Source organism: Leishmania panamensis (genome assembly GCF_000755165.1).
Source record: "Leishmania panamensis strain MHOM/PA/94/PSC-1 chromosome 21 sequence".
NCBI classification, from domain to species: domain Eukaryota; phylum Euglenozoa; class Kinetoplastea; order Trypanosomatida; family Trypanosomatidae; genus Leishmania; species Leishmania panamensis.
Genome location: NC_025867.1, coordinates 373,894 through 398,602, shown reverse-complemented (window position 1 = coordinate 398,602; position 24,709 = coordinate 373,894). Strand labels below are relative to the sequence as shown.

At 60.0% G+C, this 24,709-nt stretch overlaps 6 protein-coding genes across 6 annotated transcripts, besides 1 other annotated feature; all 6 read right to left on the bottom strand.

The window, feature by feature from the left end:
• Positions 1-1,163: 1,163 nt before the first annotated feature.
• On the bottom strand, positions 1,164-1,592 carry LPMP_211190 (hypothetical protein; the record flags this gene model as incomplete). The annotated part of the gene is made up of 1 exon (XM_010700603.1): positions 1,164-1,592. One exon carries the CDS (start codon positions 1,590-1,592, stop codon positions 1,164-1,166), a length of 429 nt encoding a protein of 142 aa, XP_010698905.1.
• Positions 1,593-2,713: 1,121 nt separating this feature from the next.
• On the bottom strand, positions 2,714-8,137 carry LPMP_211180 (hypothetical protein; the record flags this gene model as incomplete). Its single annotated transcript, XM_010700602.1, has 1 exon — positions 2,714-8,137. The coding sequence occupies one exon, from the start codon at positions 8,135-8,137 to the stop codon at positions 2,714-2,716; it is 5,424 nt and encodes a 1,807-aa protein (XP_010698904.1).
• Positions 8,138-8,961: 824 nt separating this feature from the next.
• LPMP_211170 (hypothetical protein) lies at positions 8,962-11,106 on the bottom strand (the record flags this gene model as incomplete). Its single annotated transcript, XM_010700601.1, has 1 exon — positions 8,962-11,106. One exon carries the CDS (start codon positions 11,104-11,106, stop codon positions 8,962-8,964), a length of 2,145 nt encoding a protein of 714 aa, XP_010698903.1.
• Positions 11,107-11,589: 483 nt separating this feature from the next.
• Positions 11,590-11,942: a repeat region.
• A 778-nt stretch (positions 11,943-12,720) lies between these two features.
• Positions 12,721-15,465, bottom strand: LPMP_211160 (hypothetical protein; the record flags this gene model as incomplete). The annotated part of the gene is made up of 1 exon (XM_010700600.1): positions 12,721-15,465. One exon carries the CDS (start codon positions 15,463-15,465, stop codon positions 12,721-12,723), a length of 2,745 nt encoding a protein of 914 aa, XP_010698902.1.
• Positions 15,466-18,470: 3,005 nt separating this feature from the next.
• On the bottom strand, positions 18,471-19,682 carry LPMP_211150 (hypothetical protein; the record flags this gene model as incomplete). The annotated part of the gene is made up of 1 exon (XM_010700599.1): positions 18,471-19,682. The coding sequence occupies one exon, from the start codon at positions 19,680-19,682 to the stop codon at positions 18,471-18,473; it is 1,212 nt and encodes a 403-aa protein (XP_010698901.1).
• Positions 19,683-21,164: 1,482 nt separating this feature from the next.
• Positions 21,165-22,169, bottom strand: LPMP_211140 (hypothetical protein; the record flags this gene model as incomplete). The annotated part of the gene is made up of 1 exon (XM_010700598.1): positions 21,165-22,169. One exon carries the CDS (start codon positions 22,167-22,169, stop codon positions 21,165-21,167), a length of 1,005 nt encoding a protein of 334 aa, XP_010698900.1.
• Positions 22,170-24,709: the final 2,540 nt, after the last annotated feature.

Below are 24,709 nucleotides of genomic sequence, written 5' to 3'. Positions count from 1 at the left end.
GGGACAACTGAGCAAGTTGATGTGCGCACTGTGTCAGTCTATGCGTCACGCTGATTGCGTGTCGCCATGCGTGGGCCTGTGTGCACACACGCGTTTGAAGGGGAGGTGGGGCGGAGGAGGGTGTGCGGTGCCGTCTCCCCTTGTCGTCTATGGAGTACGCCAACGAAAAGCCCCAAGCTGAGTGGGCGAGAGAGCGCGTAAATTGCCTCTCCCAAAAAAAAGTCTACAACGAAAGAACGAGCAGGCGAACACGCAACGAGAGAGAGGAGAAGGAGAGGGGGAGGGGAGGGGAGGGAGACGCTCTGGAATAAGGGAGACTGCTGAGAAGAAGCGATTCGGCCTCGTTCACTTTTGTATCCGTGTACCTTCGAAAAGGGGTGGGCTGTCCACTCGCGTGACGCTTCAATGAGCACCGGTTCACCCAGGGGAAGCTTAAAAAATATATATACGCACGCGGGTATGCCTATACGTCGGCGCATGCATGCGTGTGTGTGGGTGTGGGTGTGTGTGTGCGTGTGCGTGTGTATAAGCGAAAGCACGGCAAAAGAGAGCGTTCCCACCACCACATGTGAATAGAAGCCGCAGCAGCCGCAGCAGCGCGAAGGATGAGAGAGAAGAAAAGCGATTCAGCATTGGGAGGAGTTGAGCAAGCGTACAAACGAAGGAGCAGCAGGCGTGCGAGAGGGACGGTCGGAATCGGTCTTGACTAGGGCCCCCACCTCGGTTTGCTTAGGATTGAAATAATAGGCCCCCCTCTTTCCTCCACAGATGCACAGAGAAAGTGTGTGTGTGTGTGTGCACGCAGGCACGAGCGCTGCACGCGCACGTCCTGTGTTAGTTTGCCCTCTCTCTCGTTCGCGTGTTCGTCTACGCTTTTGCATGCTCTTCAAGCAACAACGCATAATAATGCAGCTCCGTCCCGCGCCTCGCTGAACCCATTCCGCCAAAACGTGGTCACACCAACACACACACTTACACACACACACACAACAGAGACGCCAAGATGTGGATCACACACAAGCAGAGAGGGCGAGGGGCAACAGAAAGATGGCAATAAGCGCATGGACGAACAAACCTAAAACATCGAGTAGGGGGAGGGAAGAAGAGGAAACGGGCCGACCACTGCAGCCTTTCCTGGCGCTCTCCGTCTCGCTCTCGCTCTCTCACGCACCTTCGGCAGCCATCTTCGCCTTCAGCTCCCGTATCTCCATTATCAGCTTCTCCGCCCGGATCGCGTCACGCTCGTGGGCGTACCAGTAGTTGTACTCCTGATCTAGGCTGCCTGCCTGGATTGACTCCACCGACAGCACCGCACTGAGGCGGTGCGGTGCGTTGTCGTCTTGGATACTTTCTAGGTTCACCAGCGCCTGCCGACGGTGCATCCGCTCCATCTCAGCGTAGTACTTGACGGCTCTGCGGCGCAGCTCCACGTGCGAGCCATCGCTCTGGCGCTCAAAGTACTCGGAGATATGGTAGCGAAACGGGAAGATGGCGGCGAGGGCGATACACGCAATCATCGGCGCGTAGGCGGTTGGGCTTGACGCCATGAAGCCGAGCGGCGAGAACCACGGGCGTTGCACATAACGAACCATTGTTATGTCATGTAGGGTACCAAAGGAAAGCGGGGCGCTGGAGTTTGTATGGATGCCGATGAGTTGGTGAGGAAGCAGAAAGGGGGTTACACGGTGTGGTCAAGGTCTGGGGCGTCGGAGGGGCGCCACAGGCACACAACTGGTATCACACCTGTGGCTGACGATGGTATGTGTGGCTATGGTTAGCGGACAAAAGTGCCTCACTACAGACGACAAGTGCCTGCTGGTTGGCGACTACTGCAGTGGGACAACTGCTGCGATTTCTGTCGAGCGGATGTCGCTCGCAGTACGGGAGGTATACGAGGAAAAGCGCGAAAGAGGTAGATAGCTGAGGGACAACACATCCAGAAAGGAGGAAACAGCGATACGGGAATAGCTCTAGTGAAGCCACCCCCGCCCCTCTCTCCCTCCCTCCCCCTGCCGGTGCTGAGCACACCGCTTGTGAAGCTGCTGCGCGTCTTCACCTGCACGCGTTTGCCGCTCACACAAGAGGATGGGCAAGTCAAGAAGAAAAGCCCACCACATTCCTAAGGGGGGAGACTGTGGTAGGGTGGGGAGCGCCGCACGGCTAAGGAAATCGGGGGGTGCAGTGGCTGCCACGCCACCCGGCTTACACCGGGATCGGTGATGGGCGCAGAGGACGCTAGGAAAGGAAAAGAGAGGTGCTCTTTAGCCTCACTACCATCCTCCCTCCCCCCACACACACACACTTCCTCTGCACGCCCGTGGCCTGCGATGCCTAGTTTCGTGGTTGGTGGTTCCGCTTAAAAAAGAGATGCGTAGGGCAAGAGAGACCTCTTGAGACGCGCCCCGCACACACACGCACCTATGCGCCCTCGCGCCTCACTTGAGAAGAAGAGGAAATCTAATAAGCAACCTGAGCGACAACGTACACATCAGCACAGAGAGAGAGGGGGGGGAAGGGAGCGGGGGATTTGAGGAGGAAGAAAAGAGCGCCTTTTTCGCATGGCAGCATTACATTCTACATCAGTTGGAGATCAAACAGAAGCAAAGGAAGCAGCACAGTGGTGGTGGGTATGTGGGTGGGTGTCCCTCCAAGTGCCGCTCTCAATACGGTATCCTCTAAATTCCCCCTCCCTCCCTCCCGGCCCCGCAGTGGCCTATACCTTGAAGTCGGGGTTCGCCGCCGCGCCGCACCACGGGCAGCGCTTCGCCATCAGCACAAACCTGTTCCAGTCCGCCTGGTTCGCTTGACGCTGGCAGTGGGAGCACTTCGTTAGACCACCATCCATGACGGGGTAGCCGGTCACCAAGCAGCTCGGGAACACCTTGCCTGTGTGCGGGGACTTCACGGAGCCGGCGAACATCGGCTCCCCGTTCTCCGGATCGTTCACCATCGGCAGCGTGCGGTCGTCCGAGGCGGCTGTGTTGTCGATGGACACGGTCAGCACCCAGTTGTTCACCTCCTCCATCGCTTGCGCTGGAACGGTGGGCTCCTTCGGTAGGCGGTACACCTTTGGGAAGTCTGTCGCGGCAAAGTCCGCATTGTCGATCCCGCTGCTGTCTGCATCGCCGTCGTCAATGCGTTCGCTGATGTCCAGTGCGCGGTTGAGATAGAGGAAGGCAACGTCCTGCATCCCCTCGAGCCCCGAGCGCTTCGCGGCCATGCCGGCGTCATAGAACGCTTTATCCGGTGCCACATACGGAATCCAGCGCGGCAGCCCGAGCATGAGTTGCACCGCAAAATCCGGCATGTTCAGTTCCGTCTCCATCTTGCGGGACATGTAGTAGATGTGCACAACGGTTGCGAGTGCTGTGGCCTTGGCGATGTCCTCAGTCTTCTGACCAGACCGCGTCATGCTATCGATCACTTTCACAAGGCCGTCGTGCAGCGGCTGCAGCAGCGTCGCCACCGCGTCGTCGCCGGGCAGCAGGGGAATCGCCTTTTGCGCCACCGACATCCACGTCTCGTAGAAGCGGAAGTCGTCTGCGTCCATAGTGTTCGTGCTGAGCGCCTCGAGACACAGCACGACGTCGCCCTGGCGAAGGAGGTGCTGCACCTGCAGGCCAACCACGTACTGCACCTCCTCCTGCGACTTCCGCGCCGCCATGCGTAGCGCGTTCGCAAAGTCACCCTTGCCGATATACACCTTCATGGCCGCCTCGGGGTCGATCTCCTCCACCACCTTGGCATCCTTCATGGACCCTCCGGAGATGCTGTCCTGCACGATGGCACGCTTCACGAAGCTCTCCAGCTCGGGACTCACACGCTTCGCCAGTGTCTCAGCCATGTCAAATTTGTGCGCCTGCACGTACATATTGATGGCGCCCTTGTAGTCCTCGCAGTCCTCCAGGCATTTACCCGCCTCGACGTAGCGCTGCACCGCCTTGAGCTTGTCGGTGGCGCTGCGCAGCACCTCTTTCAGTAAGTTGCGCGTGTGCTTCTGCGCCACCTTCACGGCGCGCACCCATAGATTCGCGAGGGTCGCCGGGTCCGGGACCACCTCGGGTGTCGCCGCCAGGTAAGTGTCAATGGCCAGCTGGTACTCGCCATTCTCCTCCAAGACCGCTCCGGCCTTCTGTGGGTCGTTCGAGTTTAGCGCCATGCGCTTTGCCACATCGCCCTGCATTTCCGGGCAGTACTCCTTCGCCACCCGCTGAGCCTCGCGGAACATCTTCGCGTCAACGTACATCTTCAGCAGCGTCTCTGGCGCGTTGGCACGCAGGAGCAGCGCCTCGGCCTCCTTGTAGTTGCCCTGCTGAAAGCACACACGCCCATTGGTGGCGCAGACATGCGGCACCGCAGACGGGTCGTGGTGCTCAGCGACGCGCATCGCGCTCGTGAAGTCATGCTGATGCACATACATGTCAATCGCCTCGCGCGGCTTGCCAGACTTGATGAAAGCCTCCTCGGCCATGCGGAAGTCGCCCTGGTCCTCGTAGTGCATGGCGTACTTGAGGTACACGTACGGCACCTTCGCCGGCTGCGCCAGCTGCGCCCACTGGAGCGCCAGGTCAAACTTGGAACTCTCCAGCGCCGCGTCGATGCCAGCCTCGACAAGGTTGAACTTGCCGAGCAGCTGCACACCCTCTTCGCTGTCCATCACCGTCGCACGCGACACGACCACCTGCTTCGCCGCATTGGTGCCACCGTGCACCTTGGCCACGCGCACCGCATCGTCCCAGAGGTCTCGATCGCGGTACATGGAGACGGCACGGCTCCAGTCCTTGCCGGCAATGAAGTGCGTCTCGGCCGCCTTGAGGTTACCCTCCTTCTGGAACTGCGAGGCCAGCGCCAGGTGCGTCTGCACAACGTAGCTTGACCGGTATGCCTGCACAAGTCGCATCATGTTTGTGTAGTCGCGGTTCTTGCGGTACATCATTATGGCGCCATCTGCGTCGTTTACTTTCAGGTAGATGCGCTCGGCAGCGGCGTAGTCGCCCTTCGTCTCCAGCTGCTTCGCCTGGCTCACGAAGAGCTCGACTAACTTGTCCTGCTCCAGGTGGCGCTGAGCAACACGGTACATGTGGTCTGTCATGCCAGCGCGCGAGTACATGTCGACAGCGTCGCTGACGGCGCCACACTTGATGTAGAACTTCTCCGCCTCGGCGTACTGGTGCACCTCCTCGTAGTGGTGTGCAATCCGCTGGTACGCACTCTTCGTAGCCGCGTCGACCGGCGCGGCTGTGTCAGCCGGCGCTCCAGAGCTGCCCACGCCGCTGTTCCTCTGCGTTTCGAGGAGGGCCGCCGCCTTTGCCCACTGCCGCGAATCCAGCGCCGCTTTCACCGCCTTGCCGTACTTGCCCGCCTCGTTGTAGTGGTTGATGGCCTGATCGACGTGCTTCTGTGAAACAAGGTAGTCACCCCACGCCTCTTCCAGCGGGACAACCTGCTGAGGCGCGGCTGTCTTGGCATAGTCGACGGCGCGACTGAAGGCGTGGCCGCGCTTGTAGGCATCGATCGCGCGGTCTGTCATGTGCAGTTTGTCGAAGAAGTCGCCTGCAGCCTCGAAGACTTGCGCCTTGAAGAGCGCCGCAGCGATCGCCTCCAGAAGCTGCTGCTCGGGCTTCAGGTTGTTCGCGGAAACCACCTGCGCTGCACGGGCCGGCGTACCGCCGCGCAGGTACAGGTTGATGGCGTCAATGAACTTGCCGTCCTTCTCGCGGATCTCGCCCGCCTTCTCGTACTGGCGAGTCTCCATCAGCCATGCGAAGTACCGGGCACGGCGGTTGGCGACGTCTTCGAGACCGCGTGACTCGGCAATGGTCAGGCTTTCGTCGAAGCGGTTCATCTCCTCCCACACCTGCATGGCATCCTCGACGCGGCCGTTCTCGAGGTAGAGCTGCTCAGCTCGCTTGAAGTCATTGTTCATCATGTACAGCTCCGCCAGCACCGTGTAGTGCTCGTAGCCGGTAGTGGCACCAGCGCTGTCTGCTCTCGCCTGTGCAGCGAGCTGGTGTATGCGCTGCAGGGCCCTCACCTTCGCAACATCGCCAAGGGCGGCGTAGCAGCGCTCCGCGACGAAGAGTTTCACCTCCTGCAACGAAACTTTGGCGAGTGTGCACCACATCACCTCTGTGCCAGGGGTCAGCGCCGTACGCTCCAGCAAGTCGCATGCACGGTCCAGGTCGCGTTCCTCCATGGCGGCGCGGAACTCAATGAGCGACTCATCCAAGGCGTAGGCAACGGTACTGACGCCTTCGTCCACAATCACCTCCGTCTTGCCGTTGCCGCGCTCCATGCCCTCCACCTCACCGCGAATCGGCACGATGGTGACACGGTCCGGTGACTCGACGTTGTACCATACGCACAGCTCCAGGCGGCTCTGAGCCACGACAACATCACTGCGCGGTACCCACTGCACGTACGTGCAGTAGCTCAGGAGCGTGGTGCGCTGCTGCGTGGCGATGTGGTAGAGGTACAGCTGGTGCTGCTTGTCGCGAAAGAGCAGCCGCGACGCGCGGAAGTCGAGCTCCAGCCAGTCGATCTTTGACTCGTGCGCCACGCGGGCAATGGAGACGCCGCTCTTGAGGTCGTCGATCTGAATCGTCTGCCGGTCGATGAGATACGCAATGACGCAGCGCGAGTTGTAAGCCTCGAGGGCCCCAGAGCCGCCTGCCACAGAAGTGGAGACGATAGGCGAGCCAGTCGTCGTGTTCACCTCACGACGCTGCCCGCCGGCACTTCCACTGCCAGCCGCCGCACCAGCGCCGGGGTCGCTTGCAAGGGGGTTGAGGACACGCACGCTGATGCGGTGCGCGTTGCGTTCCTCAGTTCGGCACGTGCCAAGGATCATATTCTTGCCGTACTCGATAAGGCACAGCTCGCCAACGTTGAAGACCATGCATATCTGCTCATTCTCGAAGGTGAATTTCTCGCGCCCGGTGAGCTGCCACGGCACCTCGCTCAGCTTGTGCGATGCCAAGTCGCCAAGAAGAAGAGTGACAGAGGTGTGGGCGACAAGGTAGCGGTCCTGGTAGACGTTCACTTTCTGAATCTCGAAGCCCATGTAGGACTGCAACACCAGCCGCGTTCCGCTCGCCAGCCGCTTCACGATCACCTGGCTGTGGCTCACGTACGTGAACTCGTACGCGCCGCGCATGCGGTAGCGGCGCAGACAGCAGTCAAACAGGTCCACAGAGCCCGTGACAGACCCGGTGGCGAGTCGGCTGCCATCGCGCTTCCACTGCATCGCGCTGAAGCCCTCGCTGTGCGGCAGGTGCACCACAGCGCCCTCCTCCCACTTTCGAGAGCGGATATTGAGGTCGAAGACGCGGATCTGCTCGCGTCCGGCGATGGCGACGGCCTGTCCACTCGGATTGCAGACCCCACCGGTGAAGCTGCCGACTTCCTTCGGATCAAACGGGATCACTTGCGGCTTATGGCCACTCTTTGGAGTGTAGAAGCCGACCTGGCAGTCGGTACCGGCCGCGCAGATGCTTTCGCCCCAGGCTAGCATATACGGCGCGCAACTGTGCACGAAGAGCCGCTTCGCCCCAGCCACCTCGGCGCCGTCCTCGGAGGCTTCGAAGACATACTGGTAGACGGTGCCGTCCAGGTGGCCTGTGAGGATCTTCGTGTTGTCTCGGCTGGTGCACATCGACACGGCCGGGTGGTCGTGTGAATAGAGGACGTGTGACTTGTTGGCCTTCAGCATGCCCACCTTCACGCTGCCATCCAGCGTGGCGAAGGCAATGAGCTCCACCCCTTGAGAGGACGTGTTGGGCCATGCTACGCACGTCACCGGCGATGTCTGCGAGAGTTTGTTGCGGATCGCCTTCTTCTCTCCCCATTCCAGCCCGAGGCGGTATACAAACACAATACTGTCTGACTGCGCAATCGCCAGCAGCGAGCTGTCAGGGGAGAAGGTCATGTCCGTCACGATGTAGCCTCGCCCACCCTTGTCCGATGCCGCCTTGGTCGCGAACTTGTCACGTCGCTCGCCCTGCTCGTCAAAAAGCTGGATGTGCCGCGTGGCGTCGGCGACCGCGAGACGCTTGTTGTTGGGAGAGAAGCAGATTGCCTGCGTGCGAGCCGTGCCCTGCTGGCCCTTCATGATGTTCTGATAAAATTGTACCTGCATGGCTGAGCGCGTCTGAGGAAGGGGGAGGCAGGCGTGAGCGACCAAGTAAAAGGGGAAAGAGCCCAACCGCAGGAAGGGGAAAGGGAGAGACCTGGCTGGGAGTGTTGAGGGCGAGCGATGGAGCTCAGTAAAGCGCCGCTTCCTCCCTCTTTGCTGTGTGCGAGGTGCCAACTCGCTCGCTTGACTGCGGGTGGAGGAAGCGACGGATACAGTGGTGGTTGGTCAATACAATGCGCGCTTCGGCACACACGCAATGTCTATCAAGATACACCTTGCGACAGCACCGTGGGGGTGTGTCTTGATGATGCGCCCTGTGCGCTCTCGTGCGGGCAAGTCTGTACAAAGCCTGTGGGTGTGTGTACGTGTGTGTGTCAGCACCTGAATGCCGATGCCTCTCTTGATAGGGGGCTTGTGTTTGAGGGTGGGGGCGGTCAGAGTGCCTTTTCTCTCTCTGCGCAAGGAGTCAAGAGAGTGAGAAGAGAAGTTTTGGGGGAGAGTGTCGAGACAACGGGTGCGGGCAGCAGTGCAACGCTGGACACACACACACACACGTGCGTGTGGGGGGAGGAGGGGGAGGGGGGGAGCGGAGGGCTCCACGAAGGCTGAGCGTAGTGTGAAGAAAAACACGAGGTCGGTAAAGAAGAGGCCCCTCTGTCGGGGTGCAGCGTCATGAAGCACGCGTGGGACGGAGCGAGCGCAGAGGGGAAGCAGCAGCAGCGGAGCTAGAGGGAGGAAGAGAGACAGGATGCAGTCCACGCGTGGGCAGCGTTCTGCCAACTCCCTCTTCTCCTAGCCCTAAACCCCTTTCACACACGTCCCTTGCGCTAGACACTGAAGACAACGTCATCGTCATCATCACCGTCACCGCAGGCGCCAGCAGTCATGTGTGGTGGGACGTTCTGTTCGGCGGCACCAGCGGTGGTATTCGTGACGGCCGAGCGCGCCACAATCGGTGCGCCCCGGTCCTCACACGAAACGCTGCTCTGTGTGACCGCCGTCACACCGCGAAGAGACGCCAGCAGCGCGTGCCGCAGCACTCGCATGGGCACCTCGCTGTCCGGCTCGGAGAGGTGAAACACCGGCTCGAGCCCGCTTGCCACGTCGCCGAGCAAAAGTCGATTCCAAAAGTTCAGATCAGTGCAGCTCCGCCGAACCGCGAAGGCGAGCACGGCGGCGTCGGTCGCTCTCTTTCGTGTGACAGTGTTGTACAGCACGACACGGCCTGACTTGGGCTGAGATACCAGAGGCCCCGCCGTGGTGGTGGTGGTGGAAGATGTGGCAACACAGCTGTGGTGAGGCTGCGCCAGCGCTGCAGACGACGTTGGCTGCTGCTGCGACTTGCCACCGTCGCTGCCGGACTTGCTCTTGAGGCCTCTGCGAGCCGTTTTACTCCCTGCACCGCCTCGCCGAAGCCGCTTGCGCTGCTCGTGTGCTGAAATGAGCAGCGGGAAAGGCTCATTCGCGTCAACTGCGCTCTCAAATAGCTGCTCGATCCACCGGATCTGCGGCATCGCAGCGTCCGAGACGGACAAGAGTAACGAGAAAAGCAGTCGCCCAGTCCACCACTCGCGGCCGTAGTGAAGAAGAAGCTCTTCGCCAGCGCGCAGATCCCGCAGCGGTACGAGCGTGAGAAGGCCAGTTTCAGCGTCTACGTTCAGGGTCACGTTCGCCTTGTGCTTCAACGTCTGAAAGAGCTCCTCGGCAGCGGCGTAGAGCTCCTGCTCCGACAACAGTCGTTGCGTAATCTCCAGATCTGCACGGAGAGCCGCCAAGAGCGCCTCGCGCTGCACGGCCGCGTCCGTGTCGCCGGTGCTCTCGTAGAGAGCCATGCGTTGCCGATGGCCCTTCCAGTACTCGTGGTTAGCCAAGTCATCGGACGGCGGCAGTGGCCACGCGACACCGTCATTAATATCGAAGAGATGTGCCTCGGTGATGAGCGGCGGCGACGTCCTCAGGGGCGGCGGCGGCAGTCCAAAGGCAAGTGCGGGCGCGCCATCTGTGCGCTCCCCGAGAATTTCCTCGGCGGGTGCGACACCCTCCCGACTAGCTTGATGGCGCGGTTCATCGACAGCGGGGTTGTCGTCCTCCTCATCCTCCCCCTCGTGTTCTGGTCTCTGCGCAAAGGATGCCTTCTCCTGTGCGGCCAGCCGCTGCAACTGTTTTTCGCTGAGCTCCTCGCCATTGTCCAGTGCTGCCTCGAGCTTGTCGATTTCGGTACGCCTCCGGGGGTGAGCAACTCGCGACGACAGCCCGGACGACGATGTGGACGCCCTAGAGAAGGGGGCGGGATGTTTGAGGTATCGGTGATGATGGCGGCAGCACCACGCCTGCAGGCCAGGGACGTCGTCGCACAGCGGCGCCGCAGAACTTGGTGCAACCAAGTACCAGCCATCCTCTGTCGCGACGTGCAGATAGGCAGATGTGCTGAACATGTGCCGAAGGGCCAGAAAGCGGCGCAGTGAGATGCTATGTCGAGGCGCAAAGGCCAAGTTCAGCACGAGCGGTGGGGCCTGGGTGGAAAATTCGGATGCCGGGTTGCGAGGAACGTTAGACTGCTCTGCGCTGCCGCCAACTGTAGCGGCAGTCGTAGTGGACGCGGCGGCAGAGGCAGCGGTGGGCAGTACCTCGATGGGGTGAAACTTCTTCATTGGCTCTGTGAGGAACACGCCGCGCAGACCAGGGAGGCGTTCGCTCGGACCAAGGCGCGTCACAACACCCGTTGCCTGCACCGTTGCAGAAAGCAGCGATGGTGAGGACGACGGCGGCGCCAGCGAGGACCACGAACGTGGCATGGAGCAGGTGGCAAAGGCGCGTCTCTGCACCCTCACGTGCGCTTCGCAGCGTCGCTGAAGCGGCAGCCACCAGAGTATCCACAGACTCCTACTGCCACTACATGGCCCTCGCTCTAGTCGTCGATGCAGGAGAGGAAGAGGAGTAGCACGTAGCAGGGGATGCGGATGCAGCGGCATTGTGGCTGGCAATCGCTGGTCTGCCTGTGTCGAGTGTTATCGTGCGCACACGGAGCTCTCTCACACGGCGCGGTATGACAAGTTGCGGAGGTAGAGAGAGACAGCAGAGAAAATGAGAAAGGGGACACATTCACGCACAACCATAGCGCCTGGGGCAGAGGGCGGTGGTTCGTCATCGTGGATAAGGACGGAAGCAAAGCCTGGTGCAGTTGCCACATCAGCAGCGACAACAGTGAGACCCTGAGAGAGGCGTGCGGAATATTGGAACGTTGTAAAAATGGCCAGTCGGAGGGGCGGGAGGGAGGGAGGGGGGGGGGCGGCGGTTTGTATTGATCGAGAACAAAAAAGAGTGAACGCACACACGCGCACAGCGAGAGAGCGAAAGCGAGGAGTACTGTGCGGCTTCGTGCTTCTCTAGAGAGACGCGTGCAGTGAGTAGGTATATCCCTCTGGAGGAAATTTCTTTGCTTACGTGAGCACTCCTGCACCCCTCGGCGTGGCGCAGACTCCCCACACCAGGCAGCAGCAAGGGCCGGGTTGGAGTACATAAGAGTCACCGTGGCACGTTGCCCATCAGATCAATGACGCAGGTGTGTTCACTGCCGCAGGTCTCCCCGGCTCCACGCCGTCCAGTATCGGACCGCCGGCATCAGCAGCAATACAACGCTCTGGCCTCCCCCGCGTCGTAGGTGCTTGATCCTGTCACCGCCAGCGGAGTTGTGGCATGTGGCAGGGGTGGTGAAGGGCAGCCTGGCCTTCCCCACAGAGAGTGAGGAAGGGGAAGGGGGTACGGGTGCCTGGGAAGCCATGCAACGAGGTGTGGGTCCTCCCGTCATCAGGGAAAGGGGAGAAGGGTGGGGAGAAGAGCACCCAAAAAAGGCAAAAAAAAAAACAAGAACGGGCATGGGAAAAAAGAATTGTGATGGGGCGGCAATCCACTACGCATAAATCACGCGCTAACAAGCATGCACAGAGAGAGAGAGCGCGCGCGCGAGGGCAAGAGACGTGTGAGTGCCTGAGGCGGTTGGAGAAAAGGAGAGAGGAGGGGGGAAGTTTTCACCTCCCTCCACCTTTCCTTTCCTCTTCATCAGTTCACGCACACACACACACACACGCGCACGAGAGAGAGAGAGAGAAAAACCAAACAACGAAAGAAACAGCCAATGGGCATGTGCACGTGGTCCTGCTCAACAAGATGGCGTGGGGTGGGTGTGGTGCAATCAAGTGTTACATTCAGACAATGGCCGTAAGGGAAAAAAGAAGTTGGGTAAAACGTTGGTCTGGCTGCATGCGCGCGCGTGTGTGTGTGTGTACGGGGAACAAGGGGAAAAGAGAGGAAGGGGAAGGGGGGGGTTGTTGCGTGGGACTCACGTCAACACACAGCCGCAGTACCTTCGTCTAGGGGTCAAAAAGGGAAAAAGAGCGCATGACGAGATGGCGCTGAAAAGAACAGCGACGACGCATCCACTTAGGGGGGGAGCAGTGGGCGGCGAGGGGCGATGGTGGCGGTCCCAGTGGCTGCGCGGCCCTGTCTCTGTCATTGGGGCATCCTTCCTCGCCATCCGTTTTCTCTGTCCTGATGTGCGCTTGACACACAACCATACCAGTGCGCCTCTACCGCTCTCCTTTCCCCTTCCTCCCGTTCGTGTGATGGTAAACGGGCTCATCTGCGTGTGCAAGCTGAAGCTGGCGATAAAGGCGTCGCTCGTAAAGGGAGATGTGTGGCTCTGGGTGAGGGGAGAGAGGAGGATGTGCAGAAGCACCGGAATCGATAATTTTCCGACTGCTAATGCACCCCATCCCATGTGGATCAGCGGCAGCTTGACCACGTTGCGGGGCATCACTCAAGCACCGGGAGGATGACTTCCTAAAGCGCGAGCCGCGCCGCACCGGCTTAGCAACAGCATTCCTCGAGGTGCTCCCCGCTTGCCGGCCTTCTGTAGACTCACACTTCGCGTTAGCACGAGCCGGTGGTGCGGCGCCTGTCCTTGAGGCACCCCTCGTGGCACCTCGTGACGCGGCACTGTGGTCTGCCCGTCGATGCGGGTCCAGTTGTTGCAGTGGAGCTCCCGCGTCTAATAGTGGTGCGACTGGGGCACCGCCGCCCATCACCTGCACAGCAGCCGCAGCAGCCGCTGACGACGACAGCGGCGCCGCCACGAGCACAGAAGGCACGTCAAAGATGATGAAATCACGACTTTGCTCCTCGGTCAGCTGCAACAGGCAGCCGCCGCCACCGCCCATGTCGGAGACCACTGACGATGACGGCCGATGCTGGTGATTAGCACCCACAGAGGTGCAATATGGATTTGCCCAGGCTGACGATGAGCAGCTTCGTGGACGATGGCAGACGTTCCGCGACAGTGGAGCTCGGTCATTGCGCAACACTGTCTTGTTAGAGAGCTCGTGATCCAACAGGTGCGGATGAGAGCGGTAGTGGTGCTGGGCGGCCGCCCCGGAGGGAGGTCGTGATGGGGCTAGCCGTGTCGAGCGGTCTTCAGTCTCCTTGGCGTTGACGGACGCTGAGTCGGATGTGCTGATGATGGCTGTGGTGTCCGCAGCGTGACAGTGAGTGTAGGCATTCTCTGTAGAGGCGGCGCGCAGACTCATCGCGGCAGGGTTGCAGGTGGGCTTGCTGAGGCGACGCACCAGAGCCTCCTCTTGCTTGCGGGGAAGTGCGGTGGGAAGCACGCCGCTCATGCGGAACATACTAGGCACCCGCGGCGGTGGCCTTATGGCGCCGCCGGCGCCCGCACTTGTGGCCGACAAGATGACGGAGCTGCCCACGGAGGCCGCACGGGATGCTGAGAAACGTGTGGCACTCATAATGACTGTCGGCAACACGCTGGAGGCAGGTATCCGCGACAGCGGTGGTGGATGCGGAGACGAGCGGGACTGGTCCACGTCTACGTCGCCGCCGCCCTTCGTGGCTGTCCCGCCTAGGCCCACCACCGTCTCCACCCCTGGGTTGTACGTGAGGGCGGCCATCATGTCGGACATCGCATCCGAGTCGTCATGGCTGTCCTCGTCGCAGCCGCCACTGAAGGTTGACTTCAGCTCCTCCTGAGATACAAAGCACAGCGGCTTCTGCACTGGCTCACTCTCCGGCTCCACGCGCGCAAAGCACTCGTAGCGGTTGATCGGGACAGTGTGGCGCCGGAGCGTGTCCATGAGACGGCGTGCCTTGGCCCGCGCCACGACGGAGACACTGATCTCATCAAGGGGACGCTGATCGAGATAGTGCGACTTGACATCATCGCTACTGGCGGAGATGGTAACATCAGTGTTGAGACGCCTATTACCATTAGTCACCCTCTGGGGGTACGAGACGACAACCGCACCGTCGCTCCCTGTCCCCCCTGGTATCGTCGTCGTGTTCGTGGCAGCGCCTCTCTTACGGTACTTCACCCTCCTACGGTGTCTGCCAGACATCGCGGAGCACCAGACTGGCTGCTCTTTCCACTTCCCATCTCCGTCGCTGCTGGCGCTAACAGCGCCTCTAGCGACAACAGCCGAGCAGGCACGACGGGCACCGGCAGAGGCGCCGCTCAGTGCGAGTAAGTTGCTCACTGACCTGCTCCCCTCAGACCCCTCAGGGGGCAGTGACTGCACAAAGCTCTCCGCAGCTGCGCTTTCAGAGCGGTGCTGGGTTTCCCTTCTAGCTGCTTTCGCAAAGGACGCCACGTACTCAGGGATTGCCTCCAACTCAAGTTGCAGGCGCTGCATGATAGCCTCCAGTACCGCGCGAATCAGCCCGATGCTGCGCAGGTAGCAGACCACCGGCACAGGGCACACACTCGACATCTCCAGCGGGAACAGACCAGCAAGCGCCATGCACCACGTTGGCAGAACGCGCCAGAGACCGCTGTTAGACGCCACCGTCAACGTTGTCTGCGAGCTGCGCCGGCCTCTGCGTTTCAACGGAGACAAGGACGACTGTGGTGCTGCTGCCACTGCAGAAGTCGGTACAGCGAGCACATACTTGGGGTGTTGGGGAAAGTGCAACACCGCGCCCTCCCGCGACGCCGTCCCATCGCCGGTAGCGAAGTCTGCAGAGAGGGGTGATGTCATGTCGCCCCTCACCTCCTTCAGCTGGCGTTGCATAATGCAAGCGAAACTGCTCAAAGTCAGCCCGTCTGGATGCCCTTCAGACTGCATGATGTGAGTAATGGTCCGGGCGACATCATCGAGGATCGGTTGTGGTGGCAACTTGTGGTGCCCTTCCTGCCGCAGCTTGTCCAGCAGTGTATGCCAGTCGCTCACCCTCAGCGTCGCGGAGGCCGCCGCCAGGGGTGTCTGCAGGCAAAGCTGAAAAAGAGTGCGCATCCCTCCGGCCTCCGTGGGCGCTGCGGTGAGCATCGATGCAGTCGGAGGAGCAGCGGCCTCCGTTGCTCCTGCCGTGACAACCACCGGCGAGGAGGTCAGCGGGGACGTTGACGCGGTTGCATGAGGAAGTCGCCGGTCATCAGCAGAGTGCGGCGTCGCCGACCCGGAGTAGTGGAAAGGAGAGCTTCGTGAAGTCCGATCGTCACTGGCGAGGGCGGGCAAGAGCTGCTGCTGTTGCTGCTGCTGCTGCCTGTACTGCACAGAGGCTGACCGGTCACGCGGAGCTATCTGGGGGAAAGAGGAGGAGCTCCCCACATCGGCGCTGCGCCCTACACAGTCGCCACCGACGTCATCGTAAGCCAGCCTGCAATCCGCTGAGACATGCTGGCTGTCGACATTGCTTATTCTTCGTGTGTCGCCTTCGCTATCATCATCACCGCGGGGACAGGGGCGACTGCCCATCTCAGAGACGGCGGCTGTGTCCCGCCTTCGCCTAGAACTTGCACCATGATCAACCGAAGCTCTTTCAGCAGCACCAAATTCACTTGAAAAGCTAGTCAAGCTGCGCCGCTTCCTCGCTGTTCGTTCGATGGGACCAGGGGTAGACTCATCGGAGAGATTCGAGAGCTGCATCACTATAGGCGAGGCCTCTTCGGCCGTGCTGTGTTGCCTCTGCGTCTCGTCTGGGGCTCCTGCCGATGTGATCGGCATTGCAGCAGACGGCGCAGCCGCACTTGCTCGTTCGCCATTCTCAGCTGTCGCTACTGCTGAGACGGTGGCTGCAGCCACCGCTCCAAGCCAGGCTTCTGGTTCTAGTAACTGCTGTTCCGCCTCCTCGTCAGCGTCCTCTTCGAATGGGCCAGCAGCGACGGTGATGGGCGAAGCATGCGTCGTGAGCGTCGTACACCACGGCAGTTCCTGAAGCATCGCAGCCACCTCGCGTGGGTGAACACCACCTCTCTCCACGTACAGCTGAAGTGCCGCTTCCATCTGCTCTGGGGACAACGCGGCGAGTGGGTCGTTTGAGGAAAGCACCGCTGACGCCAGAGACTGCGCAACGGAGCTGGGGACGTCGCTGTCGGCACCGCGGCGGGCAGATCGTGGTGCCGACAGCGACGAGTTAGCAGTAGATGAGGAAGAAGAGGAAGAGGGTGTGGAAAATCCACCAGAGCCACCAGCGACCATGGGGGTAGCAGGAGCGGGGTTCAAGTCCGTGGAGTAGATATTAAATGTCGCCGTCTCGTCCACGCACGCACCTGATCGCGGTGGCAGGATGGGCGAAGCATTACCCTGTATCGTGCCGTGCACGGCGTCCTTCTCCACCTTGTGGTGACCTTCGTTATATGACATGTGTGTGTCCATCTCAAAGCGATTGCTATCGTTGGACGATTCCGACATTGCGTAGCGATGAACGTCGCCGTTACCCCCATCGACGGAGTGTCGAGAGTGGTGGCCGCTGGGGTTGATGTGGGTGCTACTGCTGTGCAAGTCATTCTCCTCCCTTCCCAGCTGTGGTGCCTCTGTGAAGTCAACAGATCGTGGCGTCTGTGCACCAAGCATGCGGTCATCATGCGGGGATGGGCCGCGGATTTGACGGCCATTCGAAGCTGACGAAAAGGAGGATTGCGTACCGGAGAAGAGCGCGGAGCTGAAGACACCCTCGGAGCGGTCCATCGATGGTGACGAGGAGGACATATCGTCAGCGCACACCTTTGCTCCCGCTGCTCACCGATAAAATGAGGTATGCGTCCCCCTTGGAGGGAGGGGATTACGTATGCTGGCGCTGGCGAGACGACCCACACCGTGTTGGATAAACCTTTGCTTGTGGCTCTCCCGGCGCGTCTCGTCGCCTGCCGCACCTTTTTGGAAGTTCGAACACGAGAACGGCAGGCAGACAAGAAGAGAACAGAAGTGCAGCGACGGCGACAGCGCTCAGCACAGCCCGAATGAACAGGAAAACAGCTCCTCTGCCGGGCCGGCACAGAGAGGCACGCGCGCGTGCGCGTGAACAATTCCTTCGCCAGCGAGAGAGAAAGAGAAGGGGAAGGGGAAGGGGGCAATGTGTCTGCAGGTGGGTGGCGGACACACGGCACCAGTTGCTTCAACTCACAAAGAGCACGCCCAGCTTTTCTTTTTTGTTCCGCTCAGGAGTCCACGGGGGGAGCATGGGAGGGTGCGGCAGCACACATAGAGGCGACTGCGCTGTATCGGAAGACGTACTCAACTATTTTCTTCGGCCCTCGATGTCTTACCCTTCACCCGTAGCGACGACGGCTACAGCAGTCGGCACCAGCAGTAGCAGCAGCCAGCCGAGAAGTGCGGGGATAGAGATGCGTGCCACGCAGCACGGGCGTTAGGTAGACAACGGAAAGCCGGAGACGGATGAAGAGTGAGAGAAGGGTAGGCAGGAAGAGAGAAAAGTAGCCGAGGAGGGGCAATGGCGAAGTGGGACAGAACACAACGCAAGAGACATTGGCGACGGACCCTTCGCTTTCATCGCCTTCGCCGTACTCTGCCGCAGTAACGAGTGTAGGACGGCTGGCAAGGGGGAGGGGGGGCTCGTTGGGAGTCGATAGGTGCCCTTGTAAGCATGCATTGTATGTGCCCGCCTTGCGCTGGAAGAGAGAAGGCGGTGAGGTGCCTCGTCTGCCCTCGTTTTTTTTCTGCGGGGATGGCGGTGGGCCGACGTCACTTCTTCTAAGCGCAGCGGAGGAGAGAAAAGGGGCGTTGGGTGTCTGGTGATGTTTAAGCCGAAGGGCGAAGAAGTGTCCTCTGGACTGTGAGGGAGGGAGGGAGGGAGAGAGGCCGGGGGGTGAAGAGGAGCAACAGATATCGAGGAGGGGTGGAGAGGGGCGCACAGACACACAGACGTGCGTGTGCGTGTGTGCGTGTGTGCGATGCTGGGGCTCGTATACAGGAAAGAGATGAGCAAGGAGTGCGTGCATGGAAGGGTCTAGTATCGGCCACACCTCACGCCTCTCTCACCACACTCCTTCGATTCGCCCCCCCCCCTCCCCTCTACACGCGCACACACTGCACTAAGCCGTCGCCACTGCCTCATCGCCGTCGTCGCTCTCCTCCTTTCCGTGCAGAAACTCGCGTAGCGTTACCCTGCGGGTGGCACCGTCGGTGCCTGCCTGGGCAGCGACCACCTTCTCCGCCCGCTCCTCGTCTCGCATGGTGGGGGCCTCCTCAACGCACAGAGTCTCGCGACGCAATACCACGCCATGCTGCCGGGCCGCGCAGTCCTTCCCACATACATACACCGTGATAGTTCCAAAATCGCAGCCGTCATCCACGTTAGCAGTCATCGTCTGTTCGGTGCCAGTGGTGGCCCCAGAAGACGCAGATGCCCCGCGCACCGTGTCGACAGTCGTCGATGCACCGGTCGACGAGAGAGGTACCTGTTTGACGGCCGCACCTGCCCGCGCGAGTGCAGTGTACTCGCTCACATGCAGGTAGTACAGGGCAGTCGGCATCACCTGCAGCTCTGCCGTCTGCGCAGAGCCGCAGCAGGCGCATGCGGGGATGGTAACCATCGCCTTCACCTTATCCGGGTTCATGAAGATCGGCCTGACGTCCTTCGCGCGCGACAATGCAGATGTGGCCTCTGCAGCCGCCACGGTTCGCTGGTAGTAGCGTAGTACTTGATTTGGCGCTCGAGCAACCCGTGAGCGGAATTTCTCGTAGTAGTAGTCCATTTTCCTGTCCTTCAGGTCCATCGTCTGCTCCAGTTGCTGCAGCTCCTCATCTGTAACGGTGCTCCGCGTGTTCTCCTCCGCCATCTTGATGAGCTCACGCTCGATGTCCGTCGGCATCACAACCTCTTTCGACGGCTCCGCGTCGATGTAGACGTAGCACGGCGGCAGAACAGCCTCGGGCAGCTCTGACGGCAGCAGCGGGCCGGTCTCAATCACCTCGTCCTCCTCCTCCCCCGCGTTCTCAGAGAGTGCCTGCTCGTCTTCCTGGTCCACCTGCACGCTGAAAGCCACCATGCTACTAGTCGGTTGGCTAGCACAGTAACCGGAGTTACAGGCAAACACATATACCATGCGGTGGTGCGGATGGGTTGCCGGTGCTGTGGGCAGCGGGCTGTACGCCTGAACCAGCATACTCATAGCATGGCCGCACACACCGCAGCTCGTCCAGCGACGTATCTGTGTCTTGTCTGCATCACTGAACGGCGGGAAATATGTAGGGGTGCCGCCAATTTTAGTTTCAGAAGTGAGCTGATCGCGTTTGTGGGACATGTAGCCATCGAAGAGGCCCAGTAGCACACTCGATGGAGTGGCACGCATCTTGGGTATAGGTACCCGTGAGTAAGTGTGTGTGTGTGTGTGTGTGTCGCTCGTAGAGAGAGAGAGAGAGAGAGGGGGGTGGTTGGTGAAGGTAGCTACGGCAGCGGTGACTGCAGACGTGAGATGGGGGATGTGCACCGCTGACGAAAGCTATCGCCGTGTCCCTCAATCGGAAAGATCTGTCTCCCTACCGTTCGTGTTCTTCTCAACTGCGCACACTGTAGGCGCGAGCGGTGAGAGCGCGCTGATCACTACACGTCGGCATATGCGCGCCCACGCAGGCACAGTCCCCAGGGAGGCGCGACGGTAGGAGAGAAGGGGGGAGAAAACAACGCGGTGGTGGTGGGGGTGGAAAAAAGGAGGAGATGCGCAGCGTTAAGACAAGGGGAAGTGGCAGATTTAGTGCCTCGAGGGAGGGACACGCACACATGCTCCCTCAAGTGTGCAAGCGGTGTCCTCCCCCCCCCTTCGTGTAACAGGGTACATGCGGTAGAGAAGAGCTAGCAAGTGCGAAAGGGAGGAAGAGAAGAGGGCCTCACTCCCCCCTCCCCCGCAAAATCAGCAGCGACGATGGTGCTCATAGCGCTACGTCAGTAACCGGAAGGCGATGGGCTTCGTCGCGACTGATCTTAAGGTGGTGAGCAGTTTCTATCTAGCGGGTACGCGCGTCGCTTGTGCAATTATTGTATCTCCTCAAAAGGGAGGGAGGTAAGAAGAGGAGTGAAGGGGAGCGCATTGGCGAACCATCACCACCGTGCGTGTGCCTGATCGACTCTGGATGCGTCGGGCGGATGCTACAGCAGGCATCCCTGACATAACGAATAGGCACGCACACCGATGCGGTGGGGGGAGGCAACGATGATGGGAACAGTTGAACAGCCACGCATCATCCATGGTCACCTGGATCGCCGATGTCGCTGCTCTTTTTCTTCTCCGCCCGCTTCTCCTTTGCACACCGGGACTGCACCCACCACTCTCATCATAACATCACCCACCACCATCCAAGGTGACTCATACGCTGTGCGTGGTGGTATGCGCCACGCAACACTGAAACGGAAAGAAGCAAGCAAGCGAGAGAGAGAGAGTCGCTGACTGGCACTCACGGCGTTGCCCTCCTTGCGGCTTCAAGGGGGGAGAGCCATCTCTGCTCTTGAAGGGGTTGAAGATGAAGGGAGGAGGGTGCTGGAGCACACATGTGCGCCTCCTTCGAAAGGAAGGCGAGAAGAAAAAGAGACCCCAAAAGACAGGAGGACATATGTTGGAGGGGGGAGGAGAGAGGCGTGGGAGGAGAAATCCCATGTGAGCCATCAACACGCACAAGCAGCCACACATACACGCAGGCACGCTTACGTAAGGCACTCCTGCTCGCTCTCGCTCTCTCTCTCTGCGGCCACTGCTGCTGCTGCTGCTGCTCTCGCGCCTACCCATCGACCACTACGGTGCCGCAAAGAGGAAGCCGTTCACCAGGAAGAAAAGGGCATACTCAGCCACCGTGAAGGGTAGGAGAAAGACATTGATGGGGAAGGGGTTTGCCTCCGTGTGCGTTGCCTGCCAGAGAAGCCCTATCGAGGCGACCACAGCAACCAGCGCCTTGGCCTTGGGGTTGTCCAGCGTCATGTCATCCTCCAGGAGTCCGTGATCCTTCGCGAGGTGCACGGTATGCTGCACAAACATGTGAGCGCCACGGATACAAGAATGCAACATGCCAATGGCACCACTCACCAGGGACGCCAGCATCATGGCAATCGCGTTGATCACCACTTTCGCGATTACGCCGGCCCACTTCTTGTGCTCCGCCGGGAGAGCGTCCCTCAGCGCTTCCTCCAGTGGGATGTAATCCATTGCCATATTCGCCAGCGACCCGCCGAGTGCGAGCGACCGGGCAAACTTCACACGCAGTGCCGCAATCACCGCCATGGCCGCAGCGCCAAAAGTGCGCCCGGCCATCTGAGCGGCTTCGACGTCCACGGACTTGAGAAACAGCACAGCCTTACAAGAGAGAAGCTCGGTGTGGCACATCTCCAGCACATCCTCCACACCGTTACCCTCGACGTCGACGCAGTTGTCCTTGCGGTTCTGCTCCGCTGCCAGCTCGTAGTTGTGGTACAGCACCTCGAAGGAATGCTTGAGGTCCTCCCAACAGAGAAGGTGCACCGTCTCCACTACAGCGATCAGCATTGTGTAGGCTCCACCGAAGAAGCAGAGCGCAAGGCCGAGCAGCATCGGTCCGAACTCCTCCAGCTTGAACCTGGTAGTCTGCTCCTTAACAACAGAGGCGTAATCGGCCGCTTTAGCGAAGTACGGTGATGCCCTATCCAGTGCCACGGCGGTCTGGCCCACCACCTTGCACACCTGCTCGAATTCTTGATGGTACTTCGGGCACTTCTTCTCCAGAGCCTTGAAGAGCGCGCGCAGCGGTGACTCAGGAGAGGATGGCATGGCTGAAAGCGAAAGCGATGTACTGTGAGAGAGAGAGACCACGAAGGGAGAGGGGGGGAAACAAGTCAAGAACAACAACTACTGGAAGAAGCAATGCAATCAGGGATCCTTTGTGCCCCTCTATTCAGCAGTACCACTGCCGCTCTTGTCGGTGTAGCACCGCCGTTGTGTTCCAGCGAGTCGAGAGCCAAACTGAGGGCAGCAGCAGCGAAAGGGCCTTGTGTGTTATGGTGAAGTGCTCAAGAGAGAACAGTGTGTGAGTGAGGGAGGGGGGGGGGAAGAGAAGAGCAGGCAAGAAAGCAAGGCACTCTCATGAGAAGAATGAGAGCGTCAAGTGGTGGACACACATGCGCATAACACGCACAAGAGACAAGCGGGGTGGGGTGGGGGGAGGAAGGGGTGGACACATCCGCCGCTCGAAGCACAGCCACAACAACAGCAAAAAGGCTAGTGAACGAGGAAAGGGCAGAAGAGAGACCACTTCGCAGTGCGCGCGTACGACTGCCTGCTTCCTTCGCTCTTATGAGGTCCGAGAGAGAGAGTGGGAGGGAGGGAGAAGAAGAAGAAGAAGGCGATTATTCAGTTGGGGGGGCTCCGTCTCCGCTTTTCCAACCGGCAACCGCCCATGTCACCCGGCGTGCCGGACGTCCCCAGGCGAGGGGGGGAGAAGAGGGGAGAGGAAGACGGACTTGTGTATTCCGCTCGCACAGAATTCGTGTGTCTCAATCCGGTGACTTCGATGCACGTGCGGGGCATCGCCCCTTCCCCCTCCCCTCATGGCCCACCCGCTGGCTCATATCAGGGAGGGGGCTGACGCGAGCTCGCAGACACGGTAACAACACCAGCTAACGTCCTCCCCAGTATAAGCGGGAGGGAGGAGCGCGACCACGCCCGGCACGTTGTATGCCTGTGCGTCGCAGCCGGAGGCCAGCCGAGCGAAAATGGCGGAGTCCCTTCTGCAGGAGGGCAAAACACGCTTGCAGCGAGGAGGAGAGGCGAGGCGAGACTCGCCGTCCTTCAACGCTCCTGGGTACAGCTACGCCGTACCAGGCGTACTTGTGCGCATGGTTGGCAGGTCTTTGTCGGGGGTATCCGCGTGGGTATGTACGTGGGGAGAGGGGGGTGCATATGCGTATGTTTGGATGCTGAGGAGTCACAGTGGGGAGGGGAAAGGCGAGGGTGTTACAGCGGTAGCACATAGGATGACTTGGCTGCTTGTTGCTGACTTTCGATGGATCAGTGCGGCTTAAACGTACACTCTTCTCGGCTCCAATTTGATCAGTTGGCCTTGTCACTGTTTGCGGAGTGGGCTCTTTCTCCTTATTCACTTGGCTCGATTCTTATTTGCTGGCAGGCTAACACACACGCGTAGGTGCAATAACTGGGTGCACTGATGTTGTTAGTGTCAACGTCTGCTCGATAACACGAGCGTGCTGCAGCGACGAGGCCAACGAACAGAAAGAACGGCGTTCAGTGGAATCCACTGAACGAGGCAAGCACGCATCTGTGCGGGGTGCATCGCATGTGCAACAGCCGTCAATATGATCGAGGTGAGCGGCAGGGAAGTAAATCGGTGGAGAGAGGACAAGGAGGAGGATAGTGAAGTACGCGGCAGAATGACTACAGCAAACACAGAAGGCGGCTGTATGAAAGTGGCGACGAGAGACGATGACGAGATCGCCGATTGGGGGGAACACACAGACAACAAAGCACAGCCATGAGGCGTGCAATCTGCTTGGCTACCCATCGTGCCTCTCTCGGCGTCTTGTGATTGTCGCTCCCGTATCGCTAGCGGGTGAGCACAAATGAGGACAGAGGGACGTCAGAGCAGCGCCGCTAACCCGCTTCTCGCTTGCAGTCACCACTATGTTTTATCAGAGTGACGTACCAGTGGTTGCTGGTCATCATGTTGCAATTTTACGCTTCTCCTCAGTTTTCTTCCTCCTCCTCCTCCCCTTCAGTCCTCTGTCCACAACGTCATGAGTTCCCTCGTCTTCCCTCCACCACCACCCGCGCTGAGAGAGCCAGCGGAGTGGAGTGCGACGGGGGTAAAGGAAGGTGGAACACACCACCTGCATAGCTCTCGCCACGCTGGAGGGCGAAGAGGAAGTCTACAAGCATACAGGCAAGGCCAACGAAGAGCGGGAAGCAGCCCCGTACTCGGAGACGAGAGAAGAGGGGAAAAGGGGGGGAAGGCGAAGGAAGAGTTTGCTGGTGAGCGTAACAAATAAGAGAGCGAGAGAGAAAGGCCATCGCCTCATCTTGCACGCGTGCACACGTGTCTGTGCCCGCATGTCTCGCCCACCCACCCCCCACCCCACCCCTCGTGCCCCTCAGCAACTCGGAACGCACCAGACGGAGAGTGGGAGGAGGAAAAGAGAAAACGTTTCATGAAAACAAGCGCTGAGGAAGAAGAATAGGTCAGAGAGGGGGGGTCTAAAGGTGGCGAGAATAGACACGGATACCTTCAGGAAACGCGTAGCGTGTCTACAAGGCCGCCAAATCCCCAAACTGTCTAAAACCCTCCACAGATAGCAGCT